Source organism: Malus domestica, chromosome 10 (assembly GCF_042453785.1).
Source record: "Malus domestica chromosome 10, GDT2T_hap1".
Lineage (NCBI taxonomy): Eukaryota > Viridiplantae > Streptophyta > Magnoliopsida > Rosales > Rosaceae > Malus > Malus domestica.
In genome coordinates, this window is record NC_091670.1 from 3155220 (window position 1) to 3174853 (window position 19634).

Consider the following 19634-nt stretch of genomic DNA (forward strand, 5'->3'; position numbering starts at 1 on the left):
AACAACCCACACGTGAACTGGTTTTCTTAATCAAGATGCCTAAAAGTGAGGGATTCTCTTATAAAAATTCTGGTAAATTGCTGTCCTTATCTTCAGATAACAATGAAGAGAAATGAATGGGTTCGAATTATGAAAGTTCATACAATGAAATGATGTTGTGACATCATATAATGAGAAATAATTCCTTACATGCAAGAAACCAAATAATGTTCTTAACAAAAAGCATGCTCAAATTTCAAACTCTCTTTTCTTCCTTGTACCACATTGAAGTTGGGGCAAGGCCCTTCAGAGGCTCAGTCTTTGTTATTATTATCCTTATGTACACATTTTCTCATGTTATCCATCTAAAATTTTTTTGCTCGAATGAGATTATCGATGAACTGTATTTTTGTTTGAAATTAGCTGATGTAATTTATCATTTACTTAGCTCGCATGAGGTATTAATAGAGAGTGTGTGAGAGGTACAAAGTTGTGTATGAATACTTGTACCCTAATTTTATTGGAACACTCTTTTTTGGCTTATTTTTAGCTAAGCTCTCTGAAACTCCATTTTATTTCTACTTTGCTATCTGTAACTCAAAAGTTATTACTTTACTTCTTGAAATTCAAAATTCATTTCACTTTGACTTGTGAACTCCATCTTCTCGTTGAAACTTATAGGTCGTCTTCTGAAACATATGTGAGACCCAACACACAATAAGACTATGCCACATATGCAATAAATTTGATTATAAATCTCCATCGTTAACATTCAACAATAAGAGAATATTAAGTTTAAAAGAAGTTGAAGAGATGAAAAAAAAAATTAAAAAAAAATAGATTAGCCTGGTGCACTGAAAATCAATACCACATAAGAAATTAACAGATCTAGGGCAACGTGGAGCAAATTTTACGACTTTCAAGCTTTAAAGGGCAAAATGAAATAAAAATCGAGTTCCAGAAGGCAAAGTGAAGCGACCTATGTGTTTCAGAAAGTAAAGTGGAAATTTTTGCGTTACATGAAAGTGCCGCCTAAGTCTTTTTACAGCGACCCACTCTTTAAGTTCACTTTCCTCCTATCCTCAAACAAACAAGTAGTAGGAGTTACTATCTCAAAGAAACGAACATATGTGTATCTTAAACTCGTGCTTTTCGTATAAAAGAAGAAACCCAAGTCTAAATTCGTGTTTTATTTTGGTTGAAAAACTTAAAACTAAAGTTGGAAAGTTAAAAGAAAATAGAATCGAGGGCAGTGAGCCACATGTAGAATGGAGTTGACGTTTACTTCTACCAACCAGGGGCAGCTCCGTCAATTTTGCTAAATTAAAATGACAGACGTCATCCCGTCGTCTTCTCCGTTGGGGCCCACTCATCCCTCGGCCCCGCCCTCGCTCACCCTCAACTTTCTAGAAGGACCAAGTCAGCAGGTTAAATCCATCTACCTCTCCAATTTACGCGCCAACAAAGACCCAGCTGTACCGTCCACCTGTACACCCCTTCCGCTGAACGAGTCCGTCCTCGTCCCCCAAGTGGCACCGCGCCCCCACCCTCGGCGAACTGTAACAAACCCCCCTCTAACCCCAAAACCAATGGCCCAGATGCAACTTGTTCTCTCAGATATCCGCAATTAAATCTTAAATAAATTAAAATGTTAATAAAATATGTTTAAAAAGCGTTTGGAGCTCCCAAATTAATCCATCGTGTCCGCTCCGTGTAAGCTTCGCTTTCCCCGGAGCAAACAAGAAAAGTTAATTAGTACAAAGTAAAGTAATTAAGAGAGTGATTAAGTTTTTCTAATTATGGTAAAACTCTAATCTCACCCCCTTCCCCTCCATAAAACGCAGACCCTCTCTCTCCCTTCTGTCCCTCTTACTCTCTCACCTCTCTCTCTCCTCCCAACACACTCCTTCTCTCTCTAGTCGTTTATAATCTTATCAAATGGTTTGAATTTGGATTGGATTGTGTGAGAAATGCCAGCGACGGAATACTCGTCAGCTGGTTCCAACCAAATCGGACGGTCAATCTTCGGCCTCAGACGCGATCAGTTGAATTCAATGGAAACCCACGGCCTTTCAGGTGGTGGTGGCGGTGGTAGTGGTGGATTGAACCTCGATTCCTTCCAAACCCACGTCGCCGATTGCTTCCTCCAACTCTCCTCCTCCCACGACCTCCTCTCCCTCCCATGGCTCCGAGACCTCCTCGACTCCTTCCTCCGCATACACCAGGAGTTCAAAACCCTCCTCATCCTCTCCACCAAAACCCACATCTCCAAACCCACCGTTGACCGCTACATCTCCGACTACTTCGAGCGCAGCGTCAAAGCCCTAGACGTCTGCAACGCCATCCGCGACGGAATCGAGGAGATGCGCCAGTGGCTCAAGCTGCTCGACATCGTCCTCGTCGCGCTTGACCGCGACAGGACACTCGGCGAGGGCCAATTTCGCCGCGCGAAGAAGGCTCTCGTCGACCTGGCCATCGCAATGCTCGACGACAAGGACTCCTCCAACACCACCATAGCCCACCGGAACCGCTCCTTCGGCCGAAACAACAACACAAAGGATCATCACCAGCAGCAGCACCGGTCGCTCGGCCACTTCCGATCTCTGTCCTGGAGCGTCTCGCGGTCGTGGTCGGCCGCGAGGCAGCTGCAGGCAATCGGGAACAATCTATACGCCCCTAGGCCCAATGAAATTGTGGCCTCCAGCGGGCTCGCGCCGGCGGTTTTCACAATCAATTCGGTTTTGCTGTTCGTAATGTGGGCCCTGGTGGCGGCGATCCCCTGCCAGGACAGGGGACTGCAGGTGCATTTCAACGTGCCGAGAAGCTTCGTGTGGGCGGGGTCAATGCTGTCTCTGCACGATCGGATTATGGACGAGTCGAAGCGGCGGGACCGGAGAAATGCCTGCGCATTGTTGAAGGAGATTCATCAGATCGAAAGGTGCTCGCGGGTGATCGGCGATCTGGCAGACTCGGCGCACTTCCCGCTTGCGGAGGCGAAGGAGAAGGAGGTGAGGGAGAGAGTGCAGCAACTGTCGAGTCTCTGCGAGGGGATAAAGGAGGGGTTGGATCCTCTGGAGCGGCAGGTGAGGGAGGTGTTCCATGCCATTGTAAAAAGCCGAACGGAGGGGATGGACTCGTACTGAAGAACTAATAACCCCGAATGATCATCGAAATCAATTGCCAATTGAAGAAGAAGAAGACGATGAGATCAATTTTGGCGCCAATAAAAATTGGGTAAGGAGGAGATATGACTTTTTTTCTTTCTTTGTATTTAATCATCACTGAATGGATCAGCAGATCACCATATATATTGTGTATAGAAATTAGGGTTTATGCAAATGGACCAACTTCTCCCTTTAATTTGTGTTGTTGCTGATTTAATTTACCTTTGTATAATGGAATTTCTGAGCATGCTTCTGGCTGCTGCTCTTTCTCATTTTTGTTCAGTTGTTACATAATCTTTCTTCTGTTCTCTGCTACTTACCGATTACGAGATACCATTTGAGGAATTCGAATTTGTTTGTGGGTCGGAGAGAGAGAGATTTGAGCCGTATTCTAATCTAATCTGAACTACGGGGAAGAGAATTCAAACATAAGGGGGCAATATGCTGCCCTGGCTAGCTTGGCCACGCCTACGAAATCATTTGGATTCTAGTTTATTTGGGTTGAGTGTGTCTCATTTTCCACCTCGTCGTTCCCAGTGCACAAGGCTCTCGCTTTACGCAGGGTCTGGGAGAGGTGAATGTCGGCTAGCCTTACCCCCATTTTATGGAGAGACTGCTCCCAAGTCTCATTTTCCACCTCAATGTCGGAAAATGACTCCATCTCTCTTTTGTCCAGAAAACTGTACAGCGGATTAATGATAGCAAATTATATTTTGATTGTTAATGCATGGTGAATAGACAGAAGAAATAAGGCAAATCTGCTGTTCGATTGTGGTTGGAATTTTCTGCTTGCAATATTTCAATATGCAGCTTCAAGCACAGAAGGAAACTCCAAGTTACTCCAGATGAAAAGGGCTGATGTCGATTCTGCTGACTTCCATATGCAGTAAGGTTAGGCTTTTATGTATTTCTGACTATTTCTGGTGAACCTGAGATTGATTGGTGTTGGGTTATTTATGCATATGTTCCCACTCTTATTGCAGGATTTTGACTGTGATTTGGTCGTGCGAAGACGCCTGTAAAGTTCATCTGTTCTGATCCTTGTGTAGGGTTTGATTTTGTCAATTCTCTTGGTTGAGTTCCAACTCTTGCCCAAGAAGATGTTACCCTGATTGCTTCGATCTCATTTTGTTTCCCTCTAATGGAAAGAAAGGTATGTATCCAAAGTTTCTCGACCTTGTTTCGTTACAACATCTGTTCACATGAAAGTCAGAAGTTTATTTCATCTCAACTGAGTCCTCTGTTTTGAAGGTTACTTTTCTCTCTTTCATTGTTTCCGTTCTTACCGTCTTCCTCTCCGCAAAGCTTGCCTTATCTGTCTCTCCATTGTTTTGAAAATAGTCGGTCCAAAAGACTAGTTTTCCTACTGATGTTACTTGGTGTACAGGGTTCGATTTGATCTCCACCTAAGGTTGTTAAGTACAGAGTGGTCTAGCTAAATGCCTGCTTCAACACATTGAATCGGTCCCATCCTGTGGCGGTTCATCAGGATAGCAGGTACTACTACTGATAACTTGGACAGCATGTTATCAGTCGCCTGTACATGCGAGAGCTTTTCCTAACCGTTAATGGATCAACGCTCAGGATTCGCTCACGCATGAGTGGGCGACTGAACATATTTTGACTTGCACTAGATAGACTTAACCAATCTTGTGCATCGAATGGAGCCGCTTGGAATCGGTCTTTGTGAAGATTTCCTCTAGCTGTTTAGAAAAATAGGTTTTGGGTCATCCTGTCACCGACTTATCCTGAATTCGGAGGGGGAGGAATAATAATGCAGTTGGTAGACTGTAAACATCACGACGACTGCTGAGAGCAGTTTAGCCTCTTATCTTGCGCACCAACCTCGTCGAAACGAGAGGCTGCCAGAGGAAAGCAGTGGACCCTACAAAAACAAGAGTCTTAGAACTTCAGTGCCACCGATTTTGTGTTAAGTCTTTCGAGTTGATTCTAACAACATCAAAATTTTATCTTACTAAAGGAAAACGATTGTATAATCTTAGAACAACAATGCAATCGATTTTGCGTGAAATCTTTCAACTGGACCCTAATTTTCTAAATTAAGAATTTGTAAGAGTAGTTATCAATGAGCTGTTGTTAAATGTAGGGTTTAAATGCTAAAAGCAAGTTTTTGTCTTTTGCCTTGGTTGTATTGATTGATGGAGCTGATGTGGCATGTATTGGGAAGGTGGGTTCATGAATTTATGATGCAGATTGGAGATTGGATTGGATTGGAGTTATGGGAATGCATCCTACTTGGGTTCCTTGCTAGCTGTTGAGCCATAAATACCAATAGCCTCTTTTGCCCTTAATTGTTTGCAACTAAGATCATCTTCAATCTACTCAAAATTCAAATCTTATATTTAAGGTCATCTTCAACCGAAGGCTAGCAAAATGATTCGTTTTAGCCCTCTGGTCTTTTAAGATATTAATATTTTAATAAACAATACATGGTCATATTTGCCTCCATCTTCCACCGAGGGTCAAATATAATTTATTATTTAAATTTAAAAACCACAACAACTTAAATTTAAAAACTACAACAACTTAAATTTAAAAAACTACAACATATGTTTAAAAACTATAACTTAAATTTAAAAACTACAAATTAAATTAAAATTTTGTAAAATAGAAGTTATAGAAAAAAAATAGAATTTAAAAATAGAAGTTATAGGAAAAAAATTTGTAAAAATAAAAAATAAAAATGGCTAGCTGACGTGAGCTAGCCGTTGCATTTGAAAATTTGGCCTAGCATTCTTGTCGGATATAACCGACAAAAATATATTATATTGCTATCGGTTATATCCGATAGGAATGCTCAGATTTCTGGTCCAGCCCGGGTTTGGCTGGATTGGGCTAGCCTTTTGGCCCTTTCAGATTATGTGGGGCCCACGAGTCCTCTGGCCTAGTCCTCGGTCGGAGACGGTTTTCGGGCTATTTTTGGCCATCTGGCCCTCTGAACCTTTCAGTTGGAGATGGCCTAAGTTGACTAGTAATATGACCGGAAACTTGAAATTTATTATGGTTCGTTCATTATGTGGCTACTTGACAAATGATTTTATTTAGCAAGTGGCTTGTAGCTCAGTTGGTTAAAAATATTTATTTTTGTAATGGAAGTCTTATGTTCGAATCTCTCTTTCCGTAATGTGAAGTAGATTATCTTATCGTTTGTAAAAAAAAAAAAAGGAAAAAAAGACAAACGACTTTATTTAATTACAACAACAATATATTTGTGCTAAGGTACACAATTGATGGACCATAATAGTTTGGTTGGCAACTTGCCATCCACAAAAATCGATCATAAAACATTCTACTTATAAGTAAAAATAAATATTACTAGACCGTATAATTTTAAATTTTTTTTAAAGTTGAAAGTGGTATCAAAGGACTAAAAATTTTAGTTTTTAAGAATTGAGTTAAATGTTTCGATTTTATGAATCAATGAATATCGAACTTTCTCCGCAAAGACTTTATAGCGTAAATGTACACAAAAGATCTTTGCCTCTTCCCCATAAACTTGATTTCCCAATCTTTATGCAAATTTGTAAGCCAAAATAAGTAAAAAATTGAATATCAATTATAACAGAGGAAGTGAGAGTCGGAGGTCTCTTAACTCTACACACAGATTAGAAGCTATATTTTTCTGGTTCTAATCCTGCTGATTGCTAGCACCAGCAGGGACACAATAAGGGCTGAACCTGCAATGATAAAAGGAGAGCACAGCAGATTAGACTTTTCCAAACCATCCTTCTTCCCCATATCCTCACTTGATTCCTCATCAGCCACATCACCTTGTTCCTCCGTTTCGGAAGATTCATCCTCTTCCTTCTCTTCATTTTGTTCTTCATTCTTTGATACTTCTTCGATTTTGTTTTCGTGACCTTTTTCGATGGGTTCTTGCTTTGGTAGCTGCTGAACAATATCACCTTCTTTACGAACTCCGTCCGTATTCTTTTCGTGTCCGACTTGTGCTTCTTCTTGTGTTGCTCTTCTGTCTTGTGCAAGTTTTGATGATTTGCCGCTCTCTGGTCTACTTCTAACGTGTTCCTCAATCCCCGCCTTTGGTGTTTCTATTTCGGGCTCTGCAGTAGAGTATTCTTCAGCTGTTTCATGCTTAGCAATTGCCTGAGCTTCTTGTAATGACCTTGTAACTTCATGAGTTACTTCACTGGTTTTATCCACATTCACTGGCTCTTCAGCATCCTTGCTGATCCTTGGAGCCTTGTCCGCTACAATTTGGTCTCTTCCGAGTTCCTTTCTTTCAACTTTCTCTTTCTCAACTCCATCAGCTTCTTTAACCTTTGCAACTTTTAGCTCTTCACTGTGTTCCGAAACAGATTTTGTTTGGTGTTGCATACTTTGAGTCTTTGAATCTTTAGCTTCTTCCTGCACTACGCCTCTGCTCGCATCCTTTTCGATAGCTCCATCAGCTACAATTTCTTTCTTGGAGCCCTCTTCATCAACCCCTTTCGCATCTGTTCGATGATTTTCTTCTACTTTCTTTTTCTCAAGCTCACCAAATTGGTCCTCAATTTTCCCCCTAAAACCATATTTTTCAGAGACTTCTCCAGCCGCAGGAGGTTTTGTGAGCTGCTGTCTCCCTATATCCACTTCATCTTCTTTCACTTCCTCGATCTCAACCCCGCGAATTCCTTTCACCGATTTTGGCATGACGATCGTGAGAGTTGATTCGTGTGCATTAAACTTGGCCTTGATTCGATCCAAAACCACTCTATCCGGAATTCGAAAGACTTTTCGGAAACCCCTCATCTCCACCTCTTTCTTGTACATTATCCATCCTGACATAACCTTCTCTTGAACTGGCTTCTCCCCACTGATTCCAATCTGAGTCCCATCTTCGTTTATGTCGATATGTACACGCTCTCTTCTATAACCTGCAAAAATTAATTTCTTAAATAAAAACACACATGTGAATACTACGAGAGCGCTCACATTAAGATAAAATGAAAAGATACCGACCTTTGAGATGGGCAGTGAGGATGAACATGGTTTCGGTTTCCTTAGACACGAAAATAGGACCGGATTTGTCCTTGGCAATCCGAAGGTTGGCAGACGAAACATGATCGTCTACGCTGTGGGTGATCTTGAGTCCTAATTCTAGATCCATTGGTGGTTTTTCGTGTTAGATATCAATTTCGGAAACTCAAATTTTTATTTCATAAAAAGGGGTAGAAGAATGTGGTTATTGAATTGAGGGAAATGTTAGGTGAGCATATGAACAAAGTAAGCACATATTCATTGCTTGTTAATTAGGGCTGCTGCAACTGTTTAAATCCTTTGCTTTCATGATATTATTGTTTGCCTTGGCGGGAAAGCTAACCTCTGTTTTTCATACCAAAAACATGCAAATGTCCCTTGGGTTACTGTTAGACCTTAAAAACTACCAAGCCTACATGGCGCGTAGGCCGAGTAATTAAAAAGCTAACTAAGTCATTCGGTTGTGTGCGGGGCATGCCAACTCGTCGACCGAACTCGGCCGGGGAGTAAAATGTGTTGATGTTGCGTTGGGCGCGATGCTGACTTCTTGATCTTGCGACTATGGCCGAGCAAGGAACACGTCTCAGCCTTCAGGTTCCAGAGCCTGAAGACAAGACTGCTAGTTCTGTGAAGTTCAATATCAAATTCGGCCTTCAAAGTGCCGAATGTAGTAACCTGTAACACCTCACTTCGTCGAGAAGGCTAATAAGATGACCTCTGCCAATAAGGAGTCGAAAATCCTTCTCGACCGAGACTTGGATAGATAACCAATCGACCCCGACGCCGTGCTGTTTATCCAAACTGAAGGTGCTCCGGGGTCGGTTGATTTCACGGCAACAGTGCTGTTTATCCAGACTGAAGGTGTCACCGAACTGAAGTTGTCACTGGTTGCCCTCATAGTGCTGTTTATCCAAACTGAAGATGTGTTGGCAAAAAAGGAAAATAAAAATCTCAAGGTTATTGAGAGGTTTCGCGTAGAGCGAGTTTGCGCAAGGCAGTTTGTGTGTTGAGTTTGAGGGGGCATCACTTGTTGCAACGCACCTTGTATTTATAGCATTCATATCTTCTACTGGGCACAACCAGATAATTTTGTAGAGTCTAACTACAACTCTAATTCACGGAAATGAACTTGATCCGCATCAGAAACCAAGGCATATCCTTCAAATTGATCCGTGGGATTTGTTTCTAGACTTTTCAAACCTAATAAAAGTTAGGCTTATCACATCTCATAAAAAGCTTGGCCCACCGAGGCTTCTTATCATCAAAACTCCATCAGTAGCTTTTAAACCCATCTGACATCACCATGCAAAAAGGCCTAGTCTACCTAGGTTCTTTATCCCATCATTATCCAAGACCATGATTTTAAGATCATCAAATCCCATATGTTGATCTCCACTCCAAGCTATTTCAATCTACACATCCACTGCTAGACGTCCAAATCAATTTGAACCGCACCGCTTGCTTCATTATCTAACGCCATATATATCCCAATATCCCACCATCATTTTAATTGGGATTTAGACAAATATTAGGTTTAAATAATTTAATATATTACCAAGAGATAATATAATGATTAAAATCACAATATTATTTCTCAATAATAACTAAAAAGGTAAATTACATAGTAACCCCTCAGGTTTGAAGTCTATTACAGCCCCATACAACATCTTTAAAACATTTCACTTTCATACCTTAAGTACTATTTTATTTCAATTTCATACATACGTTACATTTTCCATCCATTGATCCGTTAAGTACTGATGTGGCTGGCAAATGCGTGTCAAGTGGCAATTTTTATTTTATTTTAATTTTTTTAAACTAAATCTTCTAAATATTAAAAAAATAAAAAAAAATAAAAACTAAAACCTTATCCCCCTCATCCTCCTCTCTTCTCCCCGCAACCCCCAAACCTCTCCCCCATTTTCATCTTCTTCCCTGCAACCCAGAAAGAAAGGAAAAAAAAAAAACCCTTTAAGTTCGTCTTTCCGGCCCCCTCTTCCCCTCTCTTCTCCCCCATCTTCATCTTTTTTCCCCCGACCCCCTACCTGTAACCCAAAAAAAAAAAAAAAAAACCCAGATCCCGTCTCGCCATTGTCGTGTTCGTGGAACGGGTGTGGATTTAAGGAGTGAGGGGTGTTTAGAGGAGAGTGAGGGTTGTGTAGAGAGGAGAAAAGGGTGGGCGGTGGGGTTGCAGATGAGAGAAGAGATGGGGTCGGGTTCTGGGTGACCTGTATCGCGGAAGGGGGGATGAGGGTTCTGGGTTGACCTGCATCGCACCGCGGGGGGGCTGGGGTGACGAGCGTCGTACCAGGGATATGGGGTTACAGGGATCTAAGGGATAGATCTGGGTTTTTAGTTTTTTTTGGGGGGGGGGTTATGGGGATATGAAATAGGTTTTTTTTTAATTTTTTAATTTTTAATTTTAATATATATATATATATATATAGAAAATTTAGGTTTTTTTAATTAAAAAATTAGTATTTATGCCACATGGTGTGTCACGTTGGCAGCCACGTCAGCACTTAACGGATTAATGGATGAAAAATGTAACGGATGTATGAAATTGAAATAAAATAGTACTTAACGTATGAAAGTGAAATGTTTTAAAGATGTTGTATGGGGTTGTAATAGACCTCAAACTTGAGAGGTTACTATGTAATTTACCCTAACTAAAAATCATTTCAACCACTTTGTCATTCAATGGCCTAAAATCCTGCTCATTCAACGGCCTTGATTACTCAGGCCGATAGTGTAAAATCGGGTCCAAACATTGCCCCCCCCCAGTTTCCTTAACTTTTCGGCTCGTAAGCCAAATAGTTAAGGAAATTAATTATTCGTAGCCAACAAAATCCCATCACATTACTGAAAAAGAAACTTTGTTCCTTGGCAATAACATGTATGTTCTGCCAACGCTGTGGTCTTCCTCGACTGCCACAATTCTATACAAGGTTTGGCGACTTTGCCAGAAAAACCTTGTAATTACTTTGACCATCCAACTCATACGGTCGAAATGCAAATGGGGCCGAGAAAAACTGGGCCGAGAAGAACCTGATTCTTGATAGCTCGGCGTGTCACCCACCATGAATATTGCAATCCCTTTTTCTGAAACAATCACATGTGGATAGCTTGACCAAGTTTGGCCTGTCATTCAGCCATCCACTCATCAACATTATTATATACATATATAAAAACCAAGGCCATAAAAAACAAAATCAAATCTTGGCTTATTGGCCTATTCAGTCTAACTTGGAATGATGTTGTTAGCCATGCATATTTCTATCACATTTTATTATTTTCTGACTCCCAGCTCCACCAAATAGTCTCTGCTAAGAGCAACTTCAGTGTGGGCTGGTGCTCGGGGGACGGGGGACAAAATAGGGCCAGATAGCCAGGCCTTGAAGCTCCAATGTGGGTAGCCCGAGGGAGAGTGGAGGCTCGAGCTCCGCGCCTATGAGGAATTGCCAGCCCAAGAGCCCGAGTGGTTGTGATGTCATCCTAGCGCAATGACAACATTCTGAAGTAACTCCCTAAAACCAACTGTCTTATTCTTCTTCCTCCTCTTTTGCTGCTACATTTCAATGGAAGACGATAATGATGATGAATCACCAATTAAATCACTTGGCTTACAAAAGACCGAGACTAGGACTAAGCTGTGGAAGAGAGCAATGCGCAGCTTGTGCAAGTCGACGGCTTCAACATCGTCGTCGTCGGCGTAATTGGGGAACCGGTGGGGTGAGATGTTGCAGGTGGTGAAGAGGTCTCGGAGGTCGGATGGGTGTACGTGAGATGGGTTTGTGGATATAAAATTGGGACCATGGCTTGCAGGGGAAATGGCGATTTGAACTTTGATGGTGTTTTTATGGTTTTTTCCATCTGGGTTTTACGTCTGATGCTCACCCATTTCAACTCCATACTTTTGACGGACATGGTGGCAGCCGCCGTAGCCACCACTGCACTGACCTCCATTCTCTTTCTCTTTGCTTTTATTCTGCGTCGATAGTGGAAGATAATGGGTATACGTAATTGTCTTTTCGGGTAATGACACGTTGCGCAACGAGAACGATTAAAAATCTGATCGAAATCTATCCTCAAAGATTCTGAAAAAGTAAGGACACGTGGCACGACGACATTGGATAAAAATCTTATCGAAATCCATCACCAATAATTGTCTTTTCGGATAATGACACGTGGCGCAACGAGAATGATTAAAAATCTTATCCGAAATTACAAATAAAAAATTATTATGTATTATTTAAAAAAAAATATATTTTATTGCCTATTGCCAGGGCTATTCAAGTGCAACGGTGGAGATACAAAATGCAGTTACTATTCATTAAGGGCAGTTACTGTTCATAGGGTGGATTGAATAGTGAATAGCTTAGGGGAGGGCTCCCACGCTGGAGTTGCTCTAAACGCATCGAATAACATCCTTGCTGAAGAAATTCGAGGAAAACCAAAACAAGTGTCTCCATTGAGATTCAAGGCCGTGTAGACCTACCGAATGATAAATCCAACTTCATCGAATTTTTTCCTGATCATTTTCGGCCTTTGAGATCCATCGCCCAACTTGCTTACTCTTAGCCTAAATAGCCAAAAGTTTTTTTTTTTAGTAACCACATGGTAGATGCCATACAAGTAATATATGCTGCCACGTCCATTTGCTCCTACCATCGAGTTTTTGTACGAGGTTAGAAGGATGTTCGCAAGGACTCTCTTGTGCACTCAAACCGTCAGTTCGAAAACTAAACCCAATACTCGTACATTCCCTGACCGCTGAGCACCTCCGAGTGACACCGAAAAATATATGGTCGAGGAAAAATGAGCATCCACTGCCGAATAAAAATTTTACCAAAGCTCTACCGAAGAAGTCTATCACCAAAGCTATGGTTGAAGAAATATATGGTCGAGGACAAAATCCTCCTGTTGACTTGGGTGATGCAAACCACCAAATTGATTTACGCCGACTTCGACCAAAGCTCATATATGCTCTGATATTTGTATAAATAGGCCTCATGCCCAACTTTACAACTTCCACTTAGATAGCCTTTTACTGTAGACGTGCCATGTTATGGAAAAGACCCCATGATTTTACCACGATAACCAGTGCCGAGCAACAGTTCATGCTCGCCGAGCTCGGCAAAAAAATTGGCATATAAGACCTTGAATCTGCCAACGCCTATATGGCCGAAGTTTCAGGAGGTTACTTCGGCAAAAAGCTGGCATATATATGTGTGTGTGTATATATATATTTGACAATAAAAGTGGTCTTGTCTTGACTGATCAACGGTGCCACATGGGATATTCCTTGGCCCAGTATATAAGACCTATATATCACCTGTTGTTGATACGTATTCTAACATAACTTGGAAGCAAATCATGATCCTCACGTCAAACATGTCCATAGGCTAAAGCTTGCTGCCTCTTTTGTCTTAATCACATCACATCATCATATTACTATTTCACCTTTATCCCATGCATGGATTAATTGCACGAAATTAAGCCAGTAGTAGCTGTACTGCCGCATGAGCCTGCCATCACCCATATGCCGAATATCCCCAATTAATTTGAATAGTAGGATAGAGATTTCTGCACTGAGCATCAATTTTACCAAGTAGCTATTTAATTCACTCATTCTCGGCGAAATATTTTTTACCGTCGAAATATACCACATGTGCCCCCTTTATTTTCTTAAGCATCGGCTTCTCGGCCTAATGGTTAAGAAAATAATTTTTTCACCTTTTTTTTTTTTAGCAAAATAAAATGAAAACGGCTGAATCATAATCAGGAGGAGGCCAGCGATGCTTGATTCCAAGCCGAGATCTTTTTATATCAAAATTTCCACTTTGAGTTTTTCTAAGGCTGAATAGAATAACATCTCCAAATATGTTTGGCTTAATGAAATATTTTTTATCATCGGCCGCCGAATGTGTTGAACAATTATTATGCCCCCCAGGCATAATAATTCTGCCAATTTCTGTTTTTAACTCGAACAACTTAGCCGAACAAGATTTCTCCATATCGGCTTTATCACCAATAATCATATCGATTGGCGTGGTTTTTCCGGCTAGGCCTATGTCTCGGCCTTGTTTGTCATTAGAGCACTCCTCTAACGAATCATTTTCTAAATCGACTTTTGGCTCATAAACTTGAACTCTTTCTTCTAGGCCTACCACACTTTCAGTCTCGACCGAGACAACAGGTGGCCTAGGTGTTTCTTCGGCTGTCTTGGCAATTTCTTGTGGCCGAATTTTTATTATGGCCAGAGCGAAAAATTTCCCCCCAGTCTTTTGATCCAACCATTCTTCAAATGGAATTAATTTGAACCTAGGACAAAAAGACGTTTTCTTATCGAACCACTCATCAAATTGAGCTCTATCTTCTTTTAACCATTGATCTTGTAAGCTGTGATGAACCTTCACCTTTATCATTTGAGAGAAAGATTTTTCCCTTTCTTCATATGCTTCAATAATCTGGTCAAGGTTTGTTATACCTCTCGGCATTTTCCTTTAATAAGCGCCAAATCTCACCCTCACTAAGATCTTGATATATCATGTGAACTTCGTAGTTTTAGCATTGTGTCCCACTGGGCGTGCCAAAATGTTGACCCTAAAAACTACCAAGCCTACATGGCACGCAGGCCGAGTAATTAAAAAGCTAACTACATCCTTCGGTTGTGTGCGGGGCGTGCCAACTCGTCGACCGAACTCAGCCAGGGAGTAAAATGTGTTGATGTTGCGTTGGGCGCGCTGCTGACTTCTTGATCTTGCGACTACGGCCGAGGAATGAACACGTCTCGGCCTTTGGGGTCCAGAGCCTGAAGACAAGGCTGCTAGTTCTGCGAAGTTCAATATCAAATTTGGCCTTCAAAGTGCCAAATGTAGTAACCTGTAACACCTCACTTCGTCGAGAAGGCTAATGAGATGACCTCTGCCAATAAGGATTCGAAAATCCTTCTCGACCGAGACTTGGATAGATAATCAGTCGGCCCCGACGCAATGTTGTTTATCCAAACTGAAGGTGTTCCGGGGTCGGCTGATTCTAAGGCAACATTGCTATTTATCCAAACTGAAGGTGTCACCGGTTGCCTTCACAATGTTGTTTATCCAAATTGAAGATTTGTTGGAGAAAAAGGAAAATAAAAATCTCAAGGTTATTGAGAGGTTTCGCGTAGAATGAGTTTGTGCAGGGCAGTTTGTGTGTTGAGTTGGATGGGGCATCACTTGTTGCAACGCACCTTGTATTTATAGCATTTATATCTTCTACTAGGCACAACCAGATAATTTTGTAGAGTCCAACTACAACTCTAACTCGCGAAACTGAACTTGATTCGCATCAGAAACCAAGGCATATCCGTCAAATTGATATGTGGGATTTGTTTCTTGACTTTTCACACCTAATAAAAGTTAGGCTTATCACATCTCATAAGAAGCCTAGCCCACCTAGACTTCTTATCATCAAAACTCCATCAGTAGCTTTTAAACCCATCTGACATCACCATGCAAAAAGGCCTATTCTACCTAGGTTCCTTATCCCATCATTATCCAAGACCATGATTTTAAGATCATCAAATCCCATATGCTAATCTCCACTCCAAGCTATTTCAATCTACACGTCCACTACCAGACATCCAAATCAATTTGAACTGCACTGCTTGCTTCATTATCTGACGCCGTGCATATCCCAATATCCCACCATCATTTTAATTGGGATTTAGACAAATATTAGGTTTAAATAATTTAATATATTACTAAGAGATAATATAATGATTAAAATCACAATATTATTTCTCAGTCATAACTAAAAATCATTTCAACCACTTTGTCATTCAATGGCCTAAAATCCTGCTCATTCAACGGCCTTGATTACTCGGGCCGATAGTGTAAAATCGGGTCCAAACAGTTACTTAATTAAGGCCTTCAATCAAGTTCAAAGCAATGCGTGTTCATATTCATCATCTGAGCCAGAAAATTTTGTGACCAAGTTAAAGAAAGAGAGGGAGGGTTGAACCCGGGATGCAGTGGATTAAAAACGAAGACCTCAACCAACATAATAATCCACTTGCAATTCAAGGATACATTTGAATGATATCAAATTTGTTTAGTTTTTGACAAGATTATATTTTGTCTACTCACAAAAGGAGTCATTTAGTTCGGCGCTCCAAACACGCGGTTGTTTTGTCAAGACTCATTGAATGAGATCACGAAGGATGGATGAGTGGAACCAGGAAGGGGGTGGGTGTTGGCCTGAATATTGGGTGTAGGCGTGGCTTGAATATTTTTGTGTCTTGGTCGTAAAGTGAGATGGCATGGTCTCACCAATACCAAGATTTTTCTGCTAGAATACATGGATTCAAACAAATGGACGAGACCACTGCTTTGGCCAACTGACCTAGTATTCACGTCATACAATATTTGAGTGGAAAAGTTTTCAAGTTCGAACCCTCCCTCCCTTCTTGATAAAAAGGGAAAGTATTCGAGTAAAAATGATTGAACACCATTATAATCTGTTCAAATGGATTTTAGTGCCCAAGGAAAGAAAAGGACTGAAGTTCACAACTCATTTTGTTCATTCTTGAACAAGAGGAAAGTCCACCAGAAAAGTGTTCATCATTGCATATATATATATTTCACTTCGGGCTGCAGCATAATCATCTGTGAAGATTATTTTGGTAGACATTGTGGCTTTCTTCTTGTCTGCAAATCACTTTCTTATAAATATGCATATTAGCTCGTTATAATCACAAAACAAAAATTTATACACATTGGTCAAACTATAATTTGTCTGTCAGGAGAGACGACTCTTCTAAACTAAGCACTACAGTGAAACCTCAATTTTTTTTAATTTTCTGACGTCTTTCATGTTTCATGTTGTGTAATTAATATGCAGATTTTAACTATATGCCCACCACCTCCACTCATCGAGCCACAGATCCACAAGGGGTGGTTCAGATGGAAACTTTTCCTTGAAAGTTGGACAAATGGATCACAGGTCATAGGAGTTACCCAAATGGTGTAAAACATCATTCATTTAATCAGTTGTGCCTTTGTTTTGTGGTTGTGGAGGGATCCAAAGTCCATATCCATGTACCTCCTCAAATTCAATTGGGGTGGGATAACTTTAGTCAAAGTGTCAACTAGGTCATTGGTCTTGTGACTTTTGAAATTTAAAATTCCTCCAAAATTAAAAGTGGAAATGAGCAGGATAAAAAGTGGAGAGAAAAAAAAAAGAAAGAGAGAAATTAGCAATTGATTGCATGCAAAAATTAAAGGAGCAAAAAATGGCAATGATTTCCAAAGTAGGGACTTTAATCTAAGAGCATCATTACACTACACTACATGGTGTATAATCATCAAACCACCATTACAAATTACAAAACTCTGATGAAGATTAACCTACCTACCTCAGAAATTCCATTTGCTATTTTACAAACTACATAACATACCCCCCCTTTTCTCTCTCTCTCTCTCTCTCTCTCTCTCTCTCTCTCTCTCTCTACAGCACCAGGAAAACCACACAAAACAGAGCCAATTCCATTTGAGCAGCAAATAACCCCGCCAGCGCCTGCAACCCACAATCCAAAAGAACCCAATCAATAGTTTCCAAAAAAAAAAAAAAAAAAAAGAAACCAATCAACATCCCATCAATATTCAAAAGTAACAAAAAGTAGAAAAAAAAATTTACATACACTGATACATATACAGTTTTCATGTATATTAATAATAACTTATGCTTTGTAGCCATGCTTTACTAATCACTATTTTCTTATGTGCTATTTTTTTTTACACAAACGAAATTATTCTAAGCTACACTAAAGAAATGATGAAGAGTTTGAATTCGGAACAATGGATTAAAAAATGAACCACTCATCAAAGCAATCCACCAATTGCACGCCGAGGTTCATTTTATTAATTTTTTTTATTTTTTTTGAAGAAATGAACACATTTTAATGCTTCAGTTGATGAAGAAGTAATAAGTAATAACCAACTACATGATGCAAATTGAATGTTTGAGCATGTAACCAAAAACTAAAATAATCAACAATGGAAATGGTTACCTGTCTCTGGTGGCCAGAGGTTGGTACAGGGCGTATTGTGGTTGAATCCACTTCACCAGTGGGCAAAGGAACAGCAGGATTACTGTTAATGAATGGGATTCCACCGCCGCCGCCTCCTTTATCTGTCACTGAAGAGCTTACGCTTGGTTGTGGGCTGGGAGCTAATGCCACTTGGCGAGGATGGAATGGCCATGGGAATACTGGAGATGATGAAACTCCACCACCACCAGATTTCGGTGTTGGGGCCACGGTTGGAGGAAGCTGCGGAGAGATTCTTGAACTTGAACCGGAACTCTGCGGCGGCGGTGCGGAGGAGGAGGAGACTGTTATGGCCAGCTTCTGGGTGTTTTGGCATGTTTTGAGCAGAGAGCCATTGTTGAAGGCAAAGTAGAAGAAACCAGTGCGTGATGGGTGCCACTTTGCAATGTAACAAGAAAAATTTCAGTCAGAAAGCTCAGATCTTTGAGAAAATCATGACTTACCCAGATGAAAATTACTAGTTTTGAAGCTAATATACTGAAAACCCAGGTTCGAACACACATTTAATCGAGCTAATTCTCAAGAATCCCACAGAAAAACAGAGCCATTTTAGAGAGAGAGAGAGACAGAGAGAGATACCGTGAAGGAGGTGGAGTCAGGTTTGCTGAGAAGAGTGGCTTGAGTGAAATTGCAGAGATCGAAGGCTCTTTGGTTCTGGAAAATGTAGAGGTTGTACTGATACGTGTGCTTGAAAACTGAAAAATGCTCAAGAAAATATTGAATCAAAAACAAAGAAAATAAAGTTGTTGAATTTGTTTGGTTTTTGACAAATGCAAAGTACTTACTGACGGAGTCTCCTACATGAACAGTTGGGTTTTTCCACTCTGAAACTCCATCAACTAGTATTGTCGTGGAGTGAGAATGCTGGAAGAGTAAAGCGAGCAAGCACAGCACGATGAGCATGGAGAACTTCATGGAGAGCTTCTCTTTTGAAATTTTTTGTCACCACAAAGTATAAAGATGGTTTATTAAGATTAGACACAGGTTCCAGTCCTTTGTGGCCTTGCCCTTTATCTATTTATTTGTCTAATATAAACGGCTTCACTTATATGGTATTCTGATTCAATAATATAATGATGGTTATATGTATATCTTTGTATGATAATATATTATTCAATCGGGATAATATCGTGACAGTGAACTTGTTTCATGTAAGTTGCTCTATTTTTAGCTGTTTCAACCATGCTATTTTGGATCAATAATTTGAGACCACGTTTTTTTAACTTTCTCACATATCACTTTATCATTAATAAAAAATGTGATAATATTAGGGAGTAGATTCATTCTTTGAGCCATTGGAAAGATTTTTCATGTGCCGGCAACACGGCCTTATATACCAAGTATTATAATACAACTGATTAGATACTTACAAAAAAGAATTTCCAATTATTTGTATTATA

General features: G+C 40.4%; 3 protein-coding genes and 1 long non-coding RNA gene across 4 annotated transcripts; 2 read left to right on the top strand and 2 right to left on the bottom strand.

Annotated features, from left to right (window-relative positions):
* The first annotated feature begins 1672 nt into the window (after window positions 1-1672).
* On the top strand, window positions 1673-3415 carry LOC103444648 (protein BYPASS1-LIKE). The gene has a single exon (XM_008383601.4). It carries the CDS (start codon window positions 1950-1952, stop codon window positions 3120-3122), a length of 1173 nt encoding a protein of 390 aa, XP_008381823.2. The 5' UTR covers window positions 1673-1949; the 3' UTR covers window positions 3123-3415.
* Window positions 3416-3881: 466 nt separating this feature from the next.
* LOC139188971 (uncharacterized) lies at window positions 3882-5370 on the top strand. The gene is made up of 3 exons (XR_011572422.1): window positions 3882-4034; window positions 4127-4296; window positions 4531-5370. It is a non-coding gene; the product is annotated as an uncharacterized lncRNA (long non-coding RNA).
* Window positions 5371-6698: 1328 nt separating this feature from the next.
* On the bottom strand, window positions 6699-8404 carry LOC103444647 (inactive protein RESTRICTED TEV MOVEMENT 2-like). Its single transcript, XM_029109359.2, has 2 exons — window positions 8124-8404; window positions 6699-8038 (listed from the first exon to the last, which is right to left on the bottom strand). The coding sequence occupies exons 1-2, from the start codon at window positions 8269-8271 to the stop codon at window positions 6777-6779; spliced, it is 1410 nt and encodes a 469-aa protein (XP_028965192.1). The 5' UTR covers window positions 8272-8404; the 3' UTR covers window positions 6699-6776.
* A 9021-nt stretch (window positions 8405-17425) lies between these two features.
* Window positions 17426-19258, bottom strand: LOC103411911 (early nodulin-20-like). Its single transcript, XM_008350525.4, has 4 exons — window positions 19020-19258; window positions 18814-18929; window positions 18196-18612; window positions 17426-17702 (listed from the first exon to the last, which is right to left on the bottom strand). The coding sequence occupies exons 1-4, from the start codon at window positions 19147-19149 to the stop codon at window positions 17634-17636; spliced, it is 732 nt and encodes a 243-aa protein (XP_008348747.2). The 5' UTR covers window positions 19150-19258; the 3' UTR covers window positions 17426-17633.
* Window positions 19259-19634: the final 376 nt, after the last annotated feature.

Excerpts from the sequence above, each read along its gene's own strand:
- LOC103444648 (XM_008383601.4), top strand. The coding sequence starts at position 1,950 with ATGCCAGCGACGGAATACTCGTCAGCTGGTTCCAACCAAATCGGACGG.
- LOC103444647 (XM_029109359.2), bottom strand. The coding sequence starts at position 8,271 with ATGGATCTAGAATTAGGACTCAAGATCACCCACAGCGTAGACGATCAT. Across the intron at positions 8,039-8,123 it reads CCTCACTGCCCATCTCAAAG|GTTATAGAAGAGAGCGTGTA; the intron begins GTCGGTATCTTT and ends TAATTTTTGCAG.
- LOC103411911 (XM_008350525.4), bottom strand. The coding sequence starts at position 19,149 with ATGAAGTTCTCCATGCTCATCGTGCTGTGCTTGCTCGCTTTACTCTTC. Across the intron at positions 18,930-19,019 it reads TCATGTAGGAGACTCCGTCA|TTTTCAAGCACACGTATCAG; the intron begins GTAAGTACTTTG and ends AGCATTTTTCAG. Across the intron at positions 18,613-18,813 it reads CTGACTCCACCTCCTTCACG|TGGCACCCATCACGCACTGG; the intron begins GTATCTCTCTCT and ends TACATTGCAAAG.